Source organism: Mesocricetus auratus, unplaced genomic scaffold, assembly GCF_017639785.1.
Source record: "Mesocricetus auratus isolate SY011 unplaced genomic scaffold, BCM_Maur_2.0 Super-Scaffold_100004, whole genome shotgun sequence".
NCBI lineage: Eukaryota > Metazoa > Chordata > Mammalia > Rodentia > Cricetidae > Mesocricetus > Mesocricetus auratus.
The window spans coordinates 72,476,853-72,496,308 of record NW_024429189.1 but is presented as its reverse complement, the minus strand read 5'-3'; the positions used below and the strand labels follow the sequence as shown (position 1 = coordinate 72,496,308).

At 45.8% G+C, this 19,456-nt stretch overlaps 1 protein-coding gene across 6 annotated transcripts in view; it reads right to left on the bottom strand.

Moving 5' to 3' along the window:
* Nucleotides 1-19,456, bottom strand: part of LOC101841231 — a 157,835-nt gene that overhangs the window by 66,273 nt on the left and 72,106 nt on the right. For all 6 annotated transcript variants that reach the window (XM_013122666.3, XM_013122672.3, XM_040745950.1 and 3 more), the window contains one exon: nucleotides 18,727-18,969. In XM_013122666.3, coding sequence (XP_012978120.1) covers nucleotides 18,727-18,947 — 221 coding nt within the window. In that variant the 5' untranslated portion in view covers nucleotides 18,948-18,969. The remainder of the gene's footprint in view (nucleotides 1-18,726; nucleotides 18,970-19,456) is intronic.

Below are 19,456 nucleotides of genomic sequence, written 5' to 3'. Positions count from 1 at the left end.
CTCCAAAAAGCAAGAAGAACTCCAGGATAGATTCTGGCCTGTCTGTCTTCAAAGTTCTCCCTGACTGAAGTGTGTAAGGAGGTACCCAAGACATCTCTGTGGCCCCAGGTCAAGTCTGCTTTGTTTTGGGTCTCATCCCTCCTTCCCTTCAAGAAACTCTCTCCAGAAATGGCCCTTCCTGCAAGAATTGTGCTCCAACCTGGCACTAAAAGAGAACCAGCTAGTGTCTGATGACAGTCATATTGAGAAGTCCAGTCCTCAGCCCCACAGCCACATGGTTCTCTCTCTCTCTCTCTCTCTCTCTCTCTCTCTCTCTCTCTCTCTCTCTCTCTCTCTCCCTCCCTCTCTACCCCCTCTCTTTGTCTCTCTCTCTCTCAACTGATCACCTGATCACCAACCACATCACTCCTTCCTTATTTTGCTTATTGCTCCCACTTCACTGAAGTCTTAGAACAGCCTCATAGGTGAGGTCATTCCTACACCCACTCCAAAGACAAAGAAATAGAAGCCTTGAGATGCTAAGCACATTTTTCTGAGTGACACAGCTCACTGGCTGAGCTAGGATTGGAGCCCATCATCAGCATCCTCAATCTAGAAGTCATGATTCTGTAGATGCAGATACCTGGAGATGCTCATTGGGAAGGTGCTTGAGGGCTAGAGAGATGACTTAGCAGTTAAGAGCACTGGCTGCTCTTCCAGAGGACCAAGGTTCAGTTCCCAGCACCTACACATGGCTCAAAGCCATCTGTAACTGCAGAGCCAGGTGATCTGTTCCCCTCTTCTGGCCTCCATGGGCTCACGGTGCATATACACTCACTTAGGCAAAACACCCATATACATAAAAATCATTTTTTATCTTTTTTTGTTCTAGAGCAATCTTTTCTCATTTTGCATACCAATCCCAGTTCCTACTCCCTCACCTCCTCCTGCTCTCCCCAGCTTCTCCCTACACCACCACCCCCATCCACTCCTCAGAGAGGATGAGGCTTCCCATGGGGAGTCAACAAAGTCTGGCACATCACTTTGAGGCAGAACCAAGCACCCCTCCCTATATCTAGGCTGAGTAAGGCATCCCTCCAAAGAGAATGGCCTCCAAAAAGCCAGTTCAAGCACTAGGGATGAATCCTGGTTCCACTGCCAGCGACCCCACAGACTGCCTAAGCCACACAACTGTCAGCCACATTCAGAGGGCCTACTTTGGTCCTATGCAGGTTCCCCGCCCCCACTGTCAGTCCAGAGTCAGTAAGCTCAGGTTAGCTGTTTCTGTGGGTATCCCCAAAATGGTCTTGACCCTTTTGCTCATATTATCACTCCTCCCTCTTTTCAACTGAACTCTGGGAGCTCCGCCCAGTGCTTAGCTGTGGACCTCCACATCTGCCTCCATCAGTTGCAGGATGGAGATTCTATGATGGTAATACAGGTAGTCATCAATCAATCTGATTACAGGGGAAGGTCAGTTCAGGCACCCTCTCCGCTGATGCTTAAGGTCTTAGCTGGGGTCATCCTCGTGGATTCTTGGGAATTTCCTTACGGTCAGGTAATAATTACTCCCTCAATTAAGGTATCTCTTTGCTTGCTGTCCCTCTCTGTCCTTCCCCCATCTCAACCATCCCATTCCCTCATGTTCTCATGTTCTCCTCCCCGCCCCCCCTTCTCTCCTTCCATGCCCCCCCTAGCATGCCAAAGCTCCCAATTTTCTCAGGAGATCTTGTCTATTTCCCCTCACCAGGTGACCCATGTATGTCTCTCTTAGGGTTCTCCTTGTTACCTAGCTTCTCTGGGGCTGTGGAATGCAAGCTGGTTATCCTCTGTTTTGTGTCTAATACCCACTTAAGGTGAGTACAGACAAATGGATGGAACTAGAAAAACACCATCCTGAGTGAGGTAACCCAGACCCAGAAAGACATGAAAATCATTTTTAAATTAAGTATTCTATTCTTGTTCCCCTTTTTATGAGTTTATGATTCAGGTGCGGTGAGAGGAGATGTGACTGAGAGTCACATCACAGTCCTTTCAACCAACCACGGCAGCCAAGTTCACTATCCTCAGATATGCTGGAATGAGGCTCTCCATTGCCAGTGCGATACAGCTGCAACTGGCCTGCAACTCCCACCCAGGTGGACTCTGCACAGGTCTTAGTTGACTCTGTCAGCAATTATTTCATACTGTGGGGAAGGTGCATCGGTAGAGACCAGGCCACTCATCTGTATCCTTGAAGCAAAGGAGACTAGGAAAACAAGTGATCGGATATGCCCTGCTTCTGTGATGTGGGTGAAGAGTCACCTGTAGTCAGGAGACGTGTGTTCCATTTCTGAATTTCTGATAGGAAAAATGAGTAGCTAGAAATTGCTAAGCAAAAGTCGTTCCTCCAGGACCTGCTGTATGACTTCGTGCCTATTTTATGACATCTGTGTTGAACACTGTTCGAGAGCACCACACTAAAAAATTATTCATAATCACCTGGTCCCCAAAGCCTGCCCCAGAATTTCCCAACTATAAGCCTACTTGTCATCGTGTCTCTTTCTTCTCTCCAAGAAAACCAAAGGTTATCTGATAAGTCTGTGCTAATCGTAGAAGGCTCAACATGACTTAGTAGGTATCCAGCTCCTTCTAAATCTTTCTTTCTTCATAGCCAATCTTAGGGGCCACAGACTTCCTCCACAAAAGGGTTTCAAGCAGCTGTATTTTGACTGAGACAACTGCTTCTCAATAATACCTTGGGTAAACTAATACCACCAGCTCCCAAACAACCCCAAATCTTTAAGTGGAGCCTAAATGCTTCCTCACACTTGTACCCTCTCTGGTCTTCCTTCTAAACCTCAGTGACGTGTTCATCACCTTCATCTGGTAAACGGGGGAAGGGGGATCCAAAAAATCTTCATGAAGTTGTCAGAGCCAGAGAGACAGTTCAGCAGGTAAAGGGATTGTTACACAAGTCTGAGAGTACCTGAATTCAGACCCTCAACACCAATGTAAAAGCTGGGCATGGTGACGCACACCTTGTGTTGGTTCTTTTTCTTTTTCTTTTTGGTCAACTGAACACAAACCAGAGTCATCTGGAAAGAGGAAACTTCAGTTGAAAAATGACCTCAATCAGATTGTCCTGTAGGCAAGTTAAAAATTAATGTGCATGTGTATGGTTTATGCACACTTGACTGCCAGAGGTTAGCGTTGGGTATTTTCTGTATGTCTCCACTTTAGTATTTGACACAGGGGCTTTTCACAGAACCTGAAGCTGACCATTTCAGCCAGACTAGCTAACCTGTGGTCCCCTAGGATCCTCCTGTCTCTGCCTCCCTAGCGCTGGGGTTACAGGCATGCCCTAGTTTGATTCTGTTGCTGTGATAATCACAGTTTATTTCATTTTCCAGCTTCAGTCCAGCATGGAGGGCGTCAGGGCAGGAATTTAAGGCAGACTGAAGCAGAACCATGGAAAGACACAGCTTACTGGCACCCTCACGCTTGCTTAGCTTGCTGTTTTGCTTGCGTGCGCACAAACACACAGACACATAAGGGATTATTTTTTAAATTGTCAAGGGACTAAATTTAGAAAATAGGGGAAGTAAGATTAAATATACTTCTTTGATTTCCAACTAAGTATTTGCTACTTTCTGTGGTTCCTAGCTGCCCTTCTTTGGGTCCAGAAAAATCCCAGTGAGTAAAAGGAATAAAAGAACCCAGAAGTATCCAGAGAGTCCGGAGAGGCAGGCAGAGATACCCCAAGATAATCTCCAGGGACACACCCTGTTTGCTTTGATTTACAGCATCATCTGCAAAGGCTGTCTGAGTACAAGACTTTTGCATTCACTAGGAGGGATGAAAATAATTACTTTTCATCTAAAAAAATGTTGCAAAAATGAGAGAAGGTCCAAGAAGTACAGAAGGAAGCCAGGAGTGAGGGGGGGGGCAGGAGCTAGTCTACAGGACCAGTCTGAACCCTTTCAGCCACAGCAATGAGGACAGCCTGTGCCGTCTGAGCTCCGTGATTAAAGCAGCTGCAAATTAGTTTCAGCAAAGGTCTTTCCCCTCAAATTGAAAAGCCCCCTGTAATGGAATTTCATAGATGCTGCTTTGGAAATGACTTCATACCTCACTCTGTTGAGAGCTGAAAAGTGGCACATGCCATGAATCCTAAGAGGCTAAAGCATTCCTGGGGCTCAGTTGCCTGACTGACACATCTTAACACAGAGAAACACCACATTAATAGTGTCCTCTCTTCCTCCATCCATGGCTATTTACCTACAATCTGCTTTGTCCTGCAGCTACTGGGGTTACCAGCTGCAAACTGATCTCCAAGTGGGAACACTCTGTCATGGAGGGAGGAAGGAGATTCTTAAGACTTAGGTGGATTCTGAACTCACACGCTCAGGAAAGTTAGAAATTACTAGACTTGAAAGCCCCTCCTCAAGGTTACATAAGCAGTTTGCCATTGCCAGGGCATGGAGACCCTTCCCGGAGCACAACCTGAAGTTGTGCAGGGAGCTCCAGGGACGCAGCTTTTGTGAGTCATCCTCCAGGCTGGGGTGGACTTTGCAGTCATGCATCTATGTTTGAGTCACCCATGGTCCTAGAAGTAACTCCAGTTAGCTCATTGGTTCACCAAGCTAGACTTGAATGCAGTCATTTCTTTGGCCAGTCATTGGTGCTATGTATGAGCTAAATAGATGTTCACATCTCCCCAGGAAGTTATACAACACTCAATACACACTTTTTAATAAAAAAAAACACTAATGTTTCAGACCATAGCAAGATTTCCAGTAGAAATGACCAAAAAACAAAACAAAACAAAACAAAAAACAGATAATGGAGGATATATGCTGCCCAGATGACAGAGATATGCTATACAGATAATGGAGGAGATATGCTGCCCAGATGATGGAGGAGATATGCTGCTCAGATGATGGAGTATGCTTTATGCCACCCACATTTTTACAGAGCGCCTGAGAATTCTCAGGCCTCACTCAGACACCGTGGGAACCATGTTTCCAATGGGTCAGCAGATCCATGATGAAATCAATGGAAAGCCTGACTGACTGCCATTTCCAGATAACAAAAACTTATTCCAGAAATAATGTATTAGCAGCAACATGCATGACTATCAGTCATGTTCTCAATTTGCTTACAGTCAAATTGTGGAACCCAGGTATTTGAATTTAGCTAACACAAGGAATATGAAAATAACTTCTGACTTGTACTCACTCAGGAGGTCTCAGGAAGCACAGAAGGGGATTAGACATGGTTGGTATTTGTGGAAGGCGTATTTGAGCTCAGAACCGAGAAATGCAGGACAGAGAAAGCAATGCATTGGAAACTGGGGACACAGCATGGACGGAACCTAGAGGGCCAGGAAGTGTAATGTAAACAAGGAACAGGGTCCAGATAGAGTAGCAGTTCTCAACCTGTGATCGCAACCCCTTTGGGGGTCTTATATCAGATATCCTGCCTATCAGATATCTACATTATGATTAATAACAGTAGCAAAATTAAAGTTATGATTTAGCAACTAAATAATGTTAAGGTTGGGGGTCACCACAACATGAGGAACTGTATTAAAGGGTCATACACAGCATTAGGAAGGTTGAGAAACACTGAGATAGAGGAAGCTTCATAATTCAGAAAGCCTGAAGCTGAGCTTCACAGGGGAAACAAAGGAATTTTGTCCTTATGTGTAAATTTCATGTCATGGAAAGTGTACGGTGGAGAGGGAGTGACTGAACAACAGCTCTATGGCTGCATCATGGATGCTATATTAGAGAGGACCATGAGTTGTTTGCCAAAGACCTATTTAAAAAAAGTAAGGTGTTGAAAACAGTGCCTGCCCTACAACCCAGAATCACAGAGCCAATGATGCAATAACATTGGCTATTCAGGTCACCAATCTGCTACCCTAACTCGTTCCCCTGATACTATTACATAATACCAGTTCAAATTAAGGAGTGATGTCACCAGAGGAGCACATTGGGCAGTCAGGAGGCACACCCTATGACCTCTCTAGCAAATGGACCATCAACCCAGACAACAGCCTGACAATATCGGACTTACACTACCAGTTCCAGTACTGGGGCTGTCAGTCTCTTCCCCCACTCTTTCTACATTCAAACTTTCCTCCTGCCTATGAGAGAAGTTTAAGTGTGGGCTTTAAAAAATCATACAATTTAATGTACAGTCAGTGATTCTGCACTATGATGTGGATGAGGGCTGGCCACTCAAGGGACCCACCTGTCTGAGGACAGCCCAGGAAAAGGCCTCCTATTTTGTGGCAATTTATTCACTTAAAAATAACTGTGCTTGAATATTTTTAAGCAAATATTTATGACATGTAAATAATGTTATGCTCAAAATAATACATAAATTTAGATAATTAAATCTCTGATAAATATTGTAGACACACTAAGTAAACAATTCCTAACTTTAGGAAAAGTGTGGCTGAAAAAAAATAACTGTGCTTGTTTATTAATTGATATTCATTAATCAGTCCATATCGTCCCAACATCATACATAATATAACATTTCAATTGTTATCAATGTTTTCTCTATGCCAAGCAGTCTATACTGCTCAGGTATGGTTCATCAGAGCCTCTGCCCCTTGTCCTTCAACCAATGGGTTGGAGGATCTCACAAGCCCATCTTTTACTCTGATTATAACTTTAAACATGATACACATCCTTAATTATGCTCATGAAGGAGCTGCATATATGAACCCGCCAGCATCCTTGAACCACATCAGCATGGACTGGTTTGGGGGGTTGTTTTGTTTTGTTTTGTTTTAAAGGTCCGTTTTATCTTCTAAAGCATGTGTATGTTTGTGTGTCTGTGTGTGGTGTGTGCATGTGAGTGCAGGTGCCAGAAGGTGGTGTCAGATTCTTGTGGAGCTGGAGTTATGGACAGTTGTGAGCTTCCCAGCATAGGTGTTGGGAAATGACCTTGGGTCCTCTGCCAGAGCAGCATGCAATCTTAACTGTTGAGCCATCTCTCCAGTCCCATGGGTTAGGGTCTTTAGCTGCATATCAGGACTTTGCACAAATTGAAGGTAGGGCACATGTGCCTTAGATGCAAGGGTGAAAGAAAATGGAAAGATGAAAAGACAAGGTCAGGTGGTCACCCAAGTTTGCAGCTAGTGGTGCAATGTTATATCAGGTAGAGGGAAGACTTAGACCTCAGGTTCCTATGGATCCTAGCTTAATCTTGTCTGAGATCATGCTACTTGATCAGCATACAGATTCATTCTCCCCTTGGGGACATAAGTTCCCAGGTACCTGTTCACTTACAGGAGGCCATGCAGAGGGTCCTGCAGAGGGTGAGTAGGAATAGAGGTGTCATTTCTCTGTCAAATCCTCCTCGCTGTGTCTCCTACCTCCCTAATGCATGAAGAAGACTCCCATGGATTCAGAGCACTGGCTCTCCACCAGGGCCATTCTGTTCCCCTTTCCTGGGAACCACTGTCAATGTCTGGAGACACTTTTAGATGTCTCACAAGGGAAGAAGTGCCACTACTCTCTCCCGATTAGAGACCAACGGAGTCAAACATCCTACAAGGAACATATCAACCCCTCCACATCAAGAATCAGCCAGACACAAAGCGCTGGCAGCCTTGCTGCTGAGAAACCTGACCTGATGGGGCGAGCTCTGAGGGAGCTTGTTGAGTGACGCATAGCATGGAACAGAGTGCTCTCCCGAAACCCACTGACCTGGGCCAGCCCAAGACTGGAACAAGAAATAAGTTCCTGCTGTGTGAAGTCACTGGGCTCCGAGGATCATCAATTGCAGCACCCAGCGCTGTTGACTTTAACAAGGACAAACTTGTATAGAGGCCAGCATTTGTGTGGAGGACAAATACCCTGGTCACACCCATTTGCTTGTCTTAACTGTGAAGATCCCAGCTGAACACATTCAGGGCCACGGGCACTCCTGCTGCAAGCACCGAGGCCCTAGGGGAGATGGCTAAATAAATCCAAACAGCAGTGGGTAGTGCTTCCCTCTTGTCCTTGTAGCGACCCCTGGGGGGCGGTGCCCCTGGGAAGAGCCTCTTAGCAGGTCATCCCAAGAGCACAACAGGAGTCTCACACCTGTCCCTGCAACATAGGAATCCCAGTCTTCTCTTGCGCTTGTCCTTTTTTGTGTGTGACACAGACTAGCTGGCAATAATCAGCGAGGTCCTTTTAGTGTATGCTCTGGTCTTGCTGTGAATAATCAGGTGATTGGTTGTGTATATCCTTTTTATGGCTGTTCATTATATCGCCCTAACATAAAGTAATTTAATTTCAGTGGGATAATTAGGGTCTCTCTAATCTAACTGATAGTCTGACTGAAATGAGATTCTCAGAGGGAGAGAGGGAGATTTGTGTATCGAGAGTCTGGTGACCTCCGGCCCCAATTTTCGCACAATGTATTAATCTGACAGCCCGACTTCCCAGGCGAACTCTATCTGTAGATTCCGCAGTCTGTGGGTTAGAATGCACCCACCAATGGGATTACTTTATACATAATGAGATTTCCCTGGGCTCGGGGAGGCAGATCGCAATATTTTTAACTGAGACCTTCACACTGGCTGGTACCTATATGTTAACTCAGTCCCTGAGACACAAGTGCCCTGGTGAGAAGTGTGTTTCTGTAGGGGGTGTCGGAGACACTGCCCAGCAGGAGACATAAAGATGGCGCCTTGTGACATGCTATTCTGTCTGAAAGATCCCGAAGCACCTCACCTTGGCTGAGGGCCTCAGGAAAACAGCCTGGCACTGACTTGATCCTATGGCAGGGGGGCTACAGAAAGAATTTGCTCACCAAGTCTTGAGTGGAGAAACAGCAAAGAGAGTCCCGAAAAGAGGGCAGGTGGCTGACCTGATTCACATCTGTCCCCAGCCATGAGGAGGGTCCTGGCTGCATGGAGTCTGCCTGATGAAAATACCACCATTCATGTGTTCACATGAACTGGACACTGGACAGGCACCAAACAGACAAAGGTCACTCCAGGCCCCTTCCGTTCTTCCGGTTACATTACTCGAAATTCTGTCGTACATTACCTTTATGTTTCTATCAGAATCTGACATAAAAGGGGAGAGTCTTCTTCTTTGGAAGAAATAATATGCTTTCTTTTACGATATGAGAATTATGATGCCCATCTGGTTCCCTCGGTTTCTTTGTTGTCTGAAAGTCCAGAGATCAACTCCATACTTCATTGCAGAAACAGCCTTGGGTGAGTTTCTTCTGTTACTTCCCTTATTTTTACTTTCTTCGTTTTCTATTTCCAAGAAAACATTTGTTTAAGCGTGTTATATTTGGTAGGCAATCTAAGTTTAATTTGGAATGAGTGTATCTCAAAAAAAAAGATACAAGTGTGAACTGCAAAAAAACCTTTTTAGCAATTGGCAAACCCTTTAATGGGGCCAGGTTACTAAGTACATATTGTTAACTGACATTTGAGCATGATGAATTGACCCTTTTCTGAGGAGCTCATCATAGACCCTTCAAGGGAAGTTCTACTAGCATTTCTATTTTATGGTGTGCGTGTGTGTGTGTGTGTGTGTGTGTGTGTGTGTGCGCAATTACCAGTGAGCACTTATGGATGTGATCCATCTCTCCTGTTATCTTGCCATCCAGTGGCACCCAGCCTGCTCTGCTTGGCCTGAGCTGTCATAAGCACCTCACTTTAGAGGCAGAGAAATTTCTTTGCCTCCAGCCCTGGGTATCTCTCCCAGCATGGTGGGAGGGGTTTACAAATCACTGCTTGGAGAGTCTCACACCCTCACACTCTTGAGGCACAAACCCTCTTTGAGTGTTGGTGACTGAAAGGTCAGAGGAACAAAAGAAAATGTTTCATAGGGCAGTCTTGGCCAAGAGAGGCACTCTGCAGGCTGCTTCGGGATCCCCAGAGGACATCTCATTTCTTGCTTGCACTCTTGCAACTCATGTCGTGTTGACTCTCAGACCTGCGATCTCCCTCTCATAGGTCCTCACTCTCTATCCACAGCATACCACCCCAGGGGATCTAGTTCCATTTCTGCTGGGAGTTGGGAGCTGGGTGCCAGAATCGGGGCTAAGACACGGCAGTTCCAAGCCGGAGAAGCTCAGATTAGGGTGGCTGCCACCACTGCAGGAAAAATTGCCAAGACACATAAGAATTCCACGTAAGAATCCATGCTGAATTAGCTGAAACACTGGCTTAAACTAGAAAGAAATGTAAGTGTGCAGATAAAGTGGAAGAAGTAGGGAGTGACAAGAGAAAGCTGGCTGGACATGCTCAAACTTACTTGTTGGAATGGGGTCTGAGATCTTTAGTTTCTGTTTGAAAGATGAAAGGAATGTGTGGGTCCCTGACGTAGAATATCTAGGGTCCTGTGCAAAGCCAGAGATTGGGCAAAATCCTCTTTGAGGGAAGGCAGCTGGGAGGTCACATAAGGCTGGAATGAGCCACACCACTAAAGACCAGGGGCAAGAATATTTCAGTATTTGGAATAGTTTAAGGAAGGCTGTGGCAGTTGTGGAACTATACATCACTTCCCATTGCAGGCAAGGAAGGGAAGATGAAGAACATAGTAGAACACGAGGCAACAGAAGACATCTCTATTATGTCTGTGCTTGCCCTAGTGTCATTTCTGTTGCTGCAATAAAAGGGTTTGTTTCAGCTCACAATTCCAGGTGACAGCCCATCACTGCAGGGGAGTCACAATGGAAGGAACTTGAAGCAGATACTCACATCACATCCAGTCAAAGCAGAGAGAAGTGAATCCATGCAAGCTTTCTTCTCTCTCAGACTGCTCAAGACCCCCTGCCTAGGGAATGGTGCCACCCACAGTAGGCTGGATTTTTCTACATCCATTGACAATCAAGTAAATCCCCCTCAGCCACAACCATAGGTCAACCTGATCCAGACAATTCTTCATTCAAGATATTTGTCCCAGGTGATTCTTGGCCGTGACAAGATGACAATTAAAAATTAACCACCACACAACTGTGTGCTTTCTCTTGTTCAAGTACCAAAGATGGCATAATGAAGAGTATCAGTAGAGCATGGCACATATCTTCCAGTGAAAGGATCGAGTTCATCATGCTCATTTTCTTCTCATGAACCATAGAAACTCCTGCTACCAAGGCCATCCTCTTCACTGTTGGGCATTCCAGGATCCCAAGACCACACAATTTTCTTCCAAGACTACAGTTATTCTTGCTTTCTGCTGCTCTCATATTTATCTACCTTCTGCTAAGCTGCCACTGGTAGGACCCTGATTTCTCCCCAAAGTCTGCTTCATGGTTCTCTGGTATGAGAACCCAGTAAGCTGGCAGCATAGACAGGCAGCTACGATGGCTGAGCACAGTAGTCCTCAGGCCAACAACAGCTTTTGCATGCATGAGTACAGCATTCTGGTGCCTGTCATGGGGCACACTGGCTTCCCAAGGTGGCTTTCTTGTTTTCTGCATAGGATGCTATGTAGATAACTTTTGAACATGATACCAGAGCTGCAGTGTTGGGGAACTGTCCCCTCAAGGTGCTCTCCAAAGACTACTCTGAGAAGTGGGGTACATCATCCAGTGGGACTATGTTAACTAACCCATTTTTCATTGCTATAATGAAATACTCAAGGCTGGATAACTTTATAAGAAAAATAACTTCATTTAGTTCACAGTTCTGAAGAGTCAAGGTCATGGCATTATGACATCATCAGTCTGGTGGGGACATCATGGTGAGCAGTGGCACCACGTCGAATTGGAGCATTTGCAGAAGTCCTACATCAAGTTAGGAAGTGGGAGAACATGTTGGACCCCTCTTTTTAAAGGCCCCAGCACCTCACCCCTTTTAAGATGAAACTTTGGGGGACAAATCACAGTCTAAAGTATGGCAATTATTTAACAGTCTCCACTCTGATCACTCACTGCATCTGCAGCCACAGTAAAGGGATCTGCAAACACTATTCCAGTTAGACATCATGTTTATCCACTCATCTCCCTCCCGAAAGACTCAGAAAGATGAGCTGCTCACTCAAACATTCCTAAGCCCCACCCCACCCCACCCTACCACCTTGCATCTTTCAGGTTGTCACAGAACGGTAAGCCACTCAACTTGCTTGAGCCACAAGTCATGCTAGGATGTGGTCAGACTGGTTCATCACCAACAACTCTGGTTATCACCAGTGAAGATCCCACTCTATTGACTCTATTTAATCCATCGAGGAAACCAAGGCAGAGAACGAACACATGCCTTGAGCCACAAAGCTAACAAAAGAGCAAGGAGCAGATGGCATGTCTGATACCAACCGTGGTTAGGCAGTGCTGCTCCCTGTAGGCAAAGTAAAGCAGATTTTCTTTCATTTGTTTCCATTCTGCTACCAAGTAAAATAAAATAGATGTAATTAATCCATGTGCCATGCTAGGAAAATGGATCCAAATTAAATCAACAACAGGCTACCTGTTCACTCTCCTTCCCACGTGTCAGACTGAAGAAAGGAAAGGAGAGGACTCAAATAAAGCAATAGTGAGGGGAGGGTGAGGGCAGCCCAAAGCATGAGCAGAGGCAGGAGTCGGCCAAGGCAGAGAGATGGGCATTCCTTCTTGTGACTAAAGGACACTCCCCAGGGTGCTACAGGGCTGTGCATAGAGGAAACTGCAGCATCCAAGGCCACCTTGTGCCACTGGCCTGACATGCCCTGCCTGATCCCAGCCAGGACCCATGTCTCCATATTCTGCTTTGACTCTGGGAGCCCCAGAACATGACTCCCTTCCTAGCTGGCTTCCAGTTTGGTTTCCTGGGAGGCGTTCCTGGATGGTTAGAGGGCAAGAGGAAGAGAAAAGGGCTCTTTCCTCCCAATGAACTCTTCCGTCCCTGAGAGATGTTGGCCACCCTCTGCCACAGCTTACAACAGCTTGAACAGTTTTCTCCATCCCACCCAGCCTGAGCCTTTGGCATCTTGGCCTTGTCCTCGGTGCTCCAGTATCTTAACATCACCTGGTCTTCTGTTTTCCCTACTCCTAGACATTCTGTGTCAGTCTCCAGCCCTAGATGCAAGAACACTTATAGATGCTAATCTCTGCACAACCTGCTATCCCCCCTCTTGCTCTTTAATTCCTTCCAACACCCGTGTCACCAAATCTCTGTAGTACCCAAAAGGTGGAAAACTTCTCAAGGATTCGAGCAAGGGCCAGTTAGCTGACACAGTGGAAAACTATCAAGGTCAGAGGTTCACGCTCACAGGACCCTTGGGCAATAAGGATGGGCGGATAACAGGAACTTGCATTCTGGCTTAATTGGAAGGAGGGGAACAAGAGGTAAGCTCCTAGTCACAAACTGGTCAGCAGAGGGTCCAACAAATCTCCATGTTGAGAGGATTGTATTTTGCTGCCAGGACCTTAATTGACACATTTCAGATGTCACATCCATAGCTGCTAGAAAAGATGCCTTGGGAATTGCTGACCCCGCCATACCATTCATCTTGTCCGACTTTGGGACATCTGCTCTAGCGTCTGCCCTGACCATCTCTGTGGTCATTACAGTGAACTATCATACTTGTCATAGGGCACTATAAAATAATCTTTGAGATGAACTGAAAATCCTGAGGCTGAGGTCAGACAGCTATTGGCAAAGGTGTGTCTGAATAACAGTCAAGGCAACTCTACAGTGGCCAGCGCTCCTGTGTTCCTCTTGGGGCCGCACTCGTCTCCATGCAGAGGTCTGCTCTGGACTCTTTGTGCTGATTTTCTCCTTTATTGTCTTCTATTCTCCCTTCTTCCCTCCCCTGCCCCAGTTCCCTCTCTCCCTTCTAAGGTAAGATGTCTACCCACTTTTAAAAAGGTTTCCTATTCTTGACTTTAAAAGACTAATAGCCTCACACCTGGCTAGTGGTCTAGCCTCATCTCAGCAATGAGAATCTAACTAACCTAAGGGTCTAACCTCCACTCAGCCCCACCTGACCCACCTCATTCCTCATACCTAGCAGCTTTCTTGCTAAGAGCACTGGCACCCAGTCCTCGCTAACTCCGACGGTGCAGCTCCCAGGAGTAAAGCACAAATAAGCACTGACGACTTAGGAGACATCCTGGGCAACCCTACCCTAATGGTCACTTAGGAATAGATGGGTTGCCTCACCCAGGGGTGACATGCAAATAACAGAGGGGACTCTAAAACCAAGAGAGATGAAGTTCCTCAGTGGCTCCCCAACTTCCCTGCCCATGCTCACACTCTTGGCTGCTTTGATGAACTAAGTAAATAGTGCAGAAGTACATTTCAGCCTCAGCTCTAATAACAGCATAGACTGAAGGACAAACTTAAACATAGTTTAGAAAACAAATTGACAATGTCAAGTTGCTCCACTTAAATTGTTTCAAATTTGACTGTCAAGAATAAAGTCCAAGTGGAGAAAACCCAAATGACTCCTCTCTGTCTCTCCGTCTCTCTGTCTCTGTCTCTGTCTCTGTCTCTCTCTCTCTCTCTCTCTCTGTGTGTGTGTGTGTGTGTGTGCGCGCGCATATGTGATGTCTCAGCTCTTCCTCCATCACTCTCCATCTTATCTTTTGAGGCAGGGTCTCTCACTGAACCTGGAGCTCAGGGATGCCTAGACTCTGGCGGGGAAGACTTAGGGATCTTTGCCTCCCAGCACTGGGATTACAAATGCTAACAGATTTGTTTCATTTGTGCTTGGGCTTTGCTGGGCATGCTTTACCTGACGAGTCATCTCCCCACCCAGCTCACAAGTGGCTGTTTTTAAGGGTGAGCAGTCAAAATTTACCAACTATGTGCGTATTGTCAATGCCATGTTCAGGGTTTCCCACACTTAACTGGTGCAGTCCTCAGGACGGTAAAACCGCTGTCAGCAAGGAACTGAGTCTCTAATGACTGAGAACCCTGTCTCTCCCCACCCCAACCCACCCCAGGCATTGCTGGAAGAGCGGGTGTCACCTCGCCGTTCATCCACAGGGTTGTACACTTAACCGCACACCACCTGTCCCCCCACTGGCCAGTCCCCAGCTCTCGCCTGGCATGCCTTCCTCCACAGTTTGGCCCTGAATACACTTCGGGGTAAGTTCCTCCACTGTGATAAGCAGGGCCCGATCTCTGACAGCTGTTCCCCGCTCTTCATCATCATCTGAAACAATCAGGAAGCATTAGAGAGTACTTTTCCCTTTACAAAGGTGATAATTAGATAACAAGCTGAGATTAAAGTAATTACAGTCAGACAGCTGGCGAGGCAGTACAGTCATGTTGAAATATTGTTGGTACTTCAGCATCTGGTTCTAATAACGGCATAGGCTAAAGGATTTTACATTAATTACAAAACATAATTTAATATAAACACATTTAATTACAATTGATGAGCGATAAACTGTTCAAGAGTGACTTAACCCCTTCCATGTGTCAAAGTGATGGGAACTCGGGGCAGACTGTGGCCTGTGCTATCGTCTTTCTCCCTCCACATCTGCCCGATGCCCTCTCTTGGAATAAGCCTCCTTACTGCAAGAACGTTTCAGGCAAGGGTGTTGCTGATAAGGCCACGAGCGTTCCACGCATGCGCAGAGCACACCACCTTTGGAATGCCTGCACAGGAGCTGCGCTGCTGCCAGGCTCGGTGCCTTGCCTGGCAACACCCTCTTCCTCTCACTGTCTTGCCCTGAAAAATGAAGCAGTGTCATCCTTTTCTCTTGGTTCCTCATTCATGTGGTGCTGGTGTTGCTCTTGACGGTCAGTCCTACGGAAGCGCAGAGTTCCCTTAGGAAACCATGTTTCGTGTGCAGGCACCTGTATGAGTGCAGCTTTATTGGGTGCTGGGGATCTGAACTCAGGTCCCCACGCTTATTCAGCAAGCACTTTACTGATTGATTCATCTCCCAGCTCCGTCTCTTACTAAGTATTTAAAGGTAAATCCATCTTCTTTACCAAAGCAGAGGCAGGAATGTCCCTAGGTCCAACAGTCGGGGTCCTGTCACCACTAGAAAGTCAACGTTAAGGAACACCTAGGGTTCTACCTGAGACAAGACATTATTCTGGCAGAAATTCTCCCTTATAAGCTACTGATCTGAATCTGCACCCCAGAACTAGCTGAGAGGACCTTGGGGTGTCCATTGTAACAAACTGGATAACACAGACACAATCTCCTCCACACAACTCTCACTAACTGCACAAGGTCCTTCCAGATGGCCCTCTGCAAATGGGAGACATTTAAAAGCCACAGAAGCCAAGCATTGCTAAGTCACAATGACACTGAGGTAACCCAAGCATCGACCCAAGAACGACCTAATGCCGACTCATTCCTAAGAGTGTGTGGCATTGAACAAGCTGGACAATAGCCATTGATTTCTCTATTTGACAAATGACAGGAAATTACCTCAAGTATCTTTACCATTTGCTATGGATTTTAAAGTGTAATGCACACAGTCTATACTAGAAAACAGATAGTTTGCCAGGGGTTGGAAGAGGTTCAGCTAAGTACTTTCCAGGCAAGAATGAGGACCCAAGTTCAGATCCCCAGCACCCATAGAAAACAGTCAGTCATGGTGGCACACACTGGTAATCTCAGCACTGGGGAAGCTGAGACAGGAGGATCCCTGGGGTTAGCTGGTTGGAAAGTCTAGAGAAACTAATGAGCTCTACGCTCAGGGAGAGGCCCCATTCCAAAGAGAAAGGTGGGGAAAGATTGAGGAAGACCCCAAGATGATGGTCTATGACCTCCACGTGTGCACAGACACAAACATAAACACTCACATGAGAGAAAGATGGGGAGGACTCTAAATGAAAGGTATTCTGTATAGCCTCTTGCAAAGAGGAGAACCCTAAGTTTCCCAGCATGGAACTCTGTAATCTGAATAGGAGTCCTTTGCAACTGAGAAGGGAGGAAGGACAGAAACTAGACAGCACAGGGTTTGCTATTCTAAAATTTCTCACCAGGTCATTCAACATAAAACTTCTATTAATCAAAAGAGAAAAAAAAAGTGAAAAGAAAACTCAATGTGAAAGAAAAGATTACACACATATATGTATATATAAGAATATATGATATATAAAAAGAACTGTTACAACACCCACCCCCCAAATCAAAGCAAAATAAAGCAAAAACAACAACCAAAAATCCACCCAACCAAAGGAAGCAAAAGATGTGAACATACATATTCCCAAGGCAGATAGACTCAGTGAGAAGATGCTTGGTATCAACAGTCACCGGAAACTAGGACCCAAATGAAAATGCAACAGCAGTTCACATACAACAGGATGGCTGCTATTAAAAAAAACAGTAATAATAATCATTGGTGATGACGCGGAAAAGCCGGAACCTTCATGCTGTGCTCACACAAAGTGAATACAAACACATCTGAAGCTCCTCAGATCATCACACAGGGAGGTACCATACCACCTAGAAATCCCACTTTAAGTGTGTATCCAGTAGCACCGAAAAAGGCCTGCACACACAAAAAATTACACAAAATGCTGACAGCAGAGCTGTTCACTACAGCGGCCAAATGTGAACATTCTAAATAACTGTCACCCGACGAGTGAATGAACAAAATGCGGCATATCACACGTCGTCTTCAGGAATGAAGTGCTGGGAGAGGTTATAAACAGACGGACCGGCAAACACCATGCCAAAATCACTCACACAATGGCCCTCATACAACAAAGTCCCAAAGAGGCAAATCCAGAGAGACAGGATGCAGATTAATGGCTGCCAGAAGGTGAGGTTGCTAAAAGGTATGGGGTTTCTTTGGAGGAAGTGATGGAGATATTGTGTAATCCGATAGCTAAAGGTGGCTCTCAGGAAGGGCAATAATGTCTGGTCTCCCTATGAAAGCCCCAAAGAAGGGTTGTGAGCAAGGACGTGCTGGTGCCACGCTCCAGGGATCCTCCAAAGGCTGGGAGGCACGGGACACACTGACAGCTCTCTCTCTCTCTCTCTCTCTCTCTCTCTCTCTCTCTCTCTCTCTCTCTCTCTCTCTCTCTCTCTCTGTCTCTGTCTCTCTCTCTGTGTCTCTGTCTCTGTCTCTCTCTGTCTCTGTCTCTCTGTGTCTCTGTCTCTGTCTCTGTCTCTGTCTCTGTCTCTCTCTCTCTCTCTCTCTCTCTTTCTCTCTCTCCCTCCCTCTCCCAGTGAGAGTAAATGAGAAACTGAGTGAGATGCATCACAGTACCGGGCACGGAGGAAGCTCTCAATAAATGTGTTATTTGTATAGAAGTCTCAATAAGGTTAAACAGGTATTTTTCCAAAACTGTGTAGCTCACTGCAAGACAAAGATAGAATTCATGCAGCTTTCTCTGTGGGACAGAGTCTCTCCAATAAACAATTAAATTAACCAAAAATCTGCAAACCGCTCCTGTAAGCATGCTGATCAGATGGCAATCAAGTCATCAAGGCATCCAGAGGATATAATAAACAACTTTACATCTCTCCTCCCCCCTACCACGCATCCTCCAAGGGGGAGGCAGCTGCTTCTCTCACAAAAAGGCCTTGAGGGTTGATGTTAATATCTGCTCAAGTTGCCCAGCATCTGAACATCATGTGGTTTGTTATGTAGGTGTTTATTTGAGCTTCAAATAAACACATTTGCTGACAAGTTAGTGCAAAGGACCAAGATACGTGAACACCTGAGACCCGGGAGGGGCAGGGTAGCACATTCCTCAATCTCAGGTCCAGCCTTCTGTTCTTTGAAAAGCCCGGTATCCAGGCTGTTCCACAAGAGAGGTGCAGAGCAGAGAAATGCTCTACTCCAAGACCCAAGCAAAGCACACAGCAAGGGCAAAGTGACACTCATGCCCACCTGATTAAGTAGTGGTTGATGATGGTGTCGAAGTAGCTGTAGTACACAGCATTGTTCACGTGGCCATACTGGTCATTGTCCTGCCACCTGGTCTGGATGGGTAAGAAGTACCCATAGGCCTCCAGCTGCCGATTGTGATCTTCGGCTCTCTGCTTGGTTGATAACGTAGATAAGGAATGGGTGGCATTTCTAGGAAGTAGCCTCCATGCCTGAGGAATCATAGTGATTGCTGCTTCAGAATCCCTTCAAGGAAAAAAGAAACCATGGATACAATGTCTGTGAGAATGCTCATCTTAGTTTTAGGCAACTGCATACAATTTTGAACACTGGAAATGAATCTTCCACAATAAATCCAAATCCTTACCATAAACTCTAGTTACTTTCTTAAAGGATTCTTAGGGCCAGGAGGATGGCTCAGTGGAGAGAGGTGATTGATGACAAGGCTAGCAAGCAGAATTCAATCCCCTGAACCACATGGTAAAAGAAGAGTATGAAAATGGATTCCCCCAAAGTTGTCCTCTGGCATCCACACATAGAGTATGCACGCAAACACACACACACAAACACACAAACACACACACACACACACACACACACGTATTTTTTTTTAAATAAAGGGCTCTTTTACTAAAACTGTTTTGTCACATAATACAGAGGCAAAGCCTTTGAGTGAATTTTAAAAGAAGGGGTTTTTAATTGTGTTTGTATGGAGTTTTGTTCTACAAAGTAT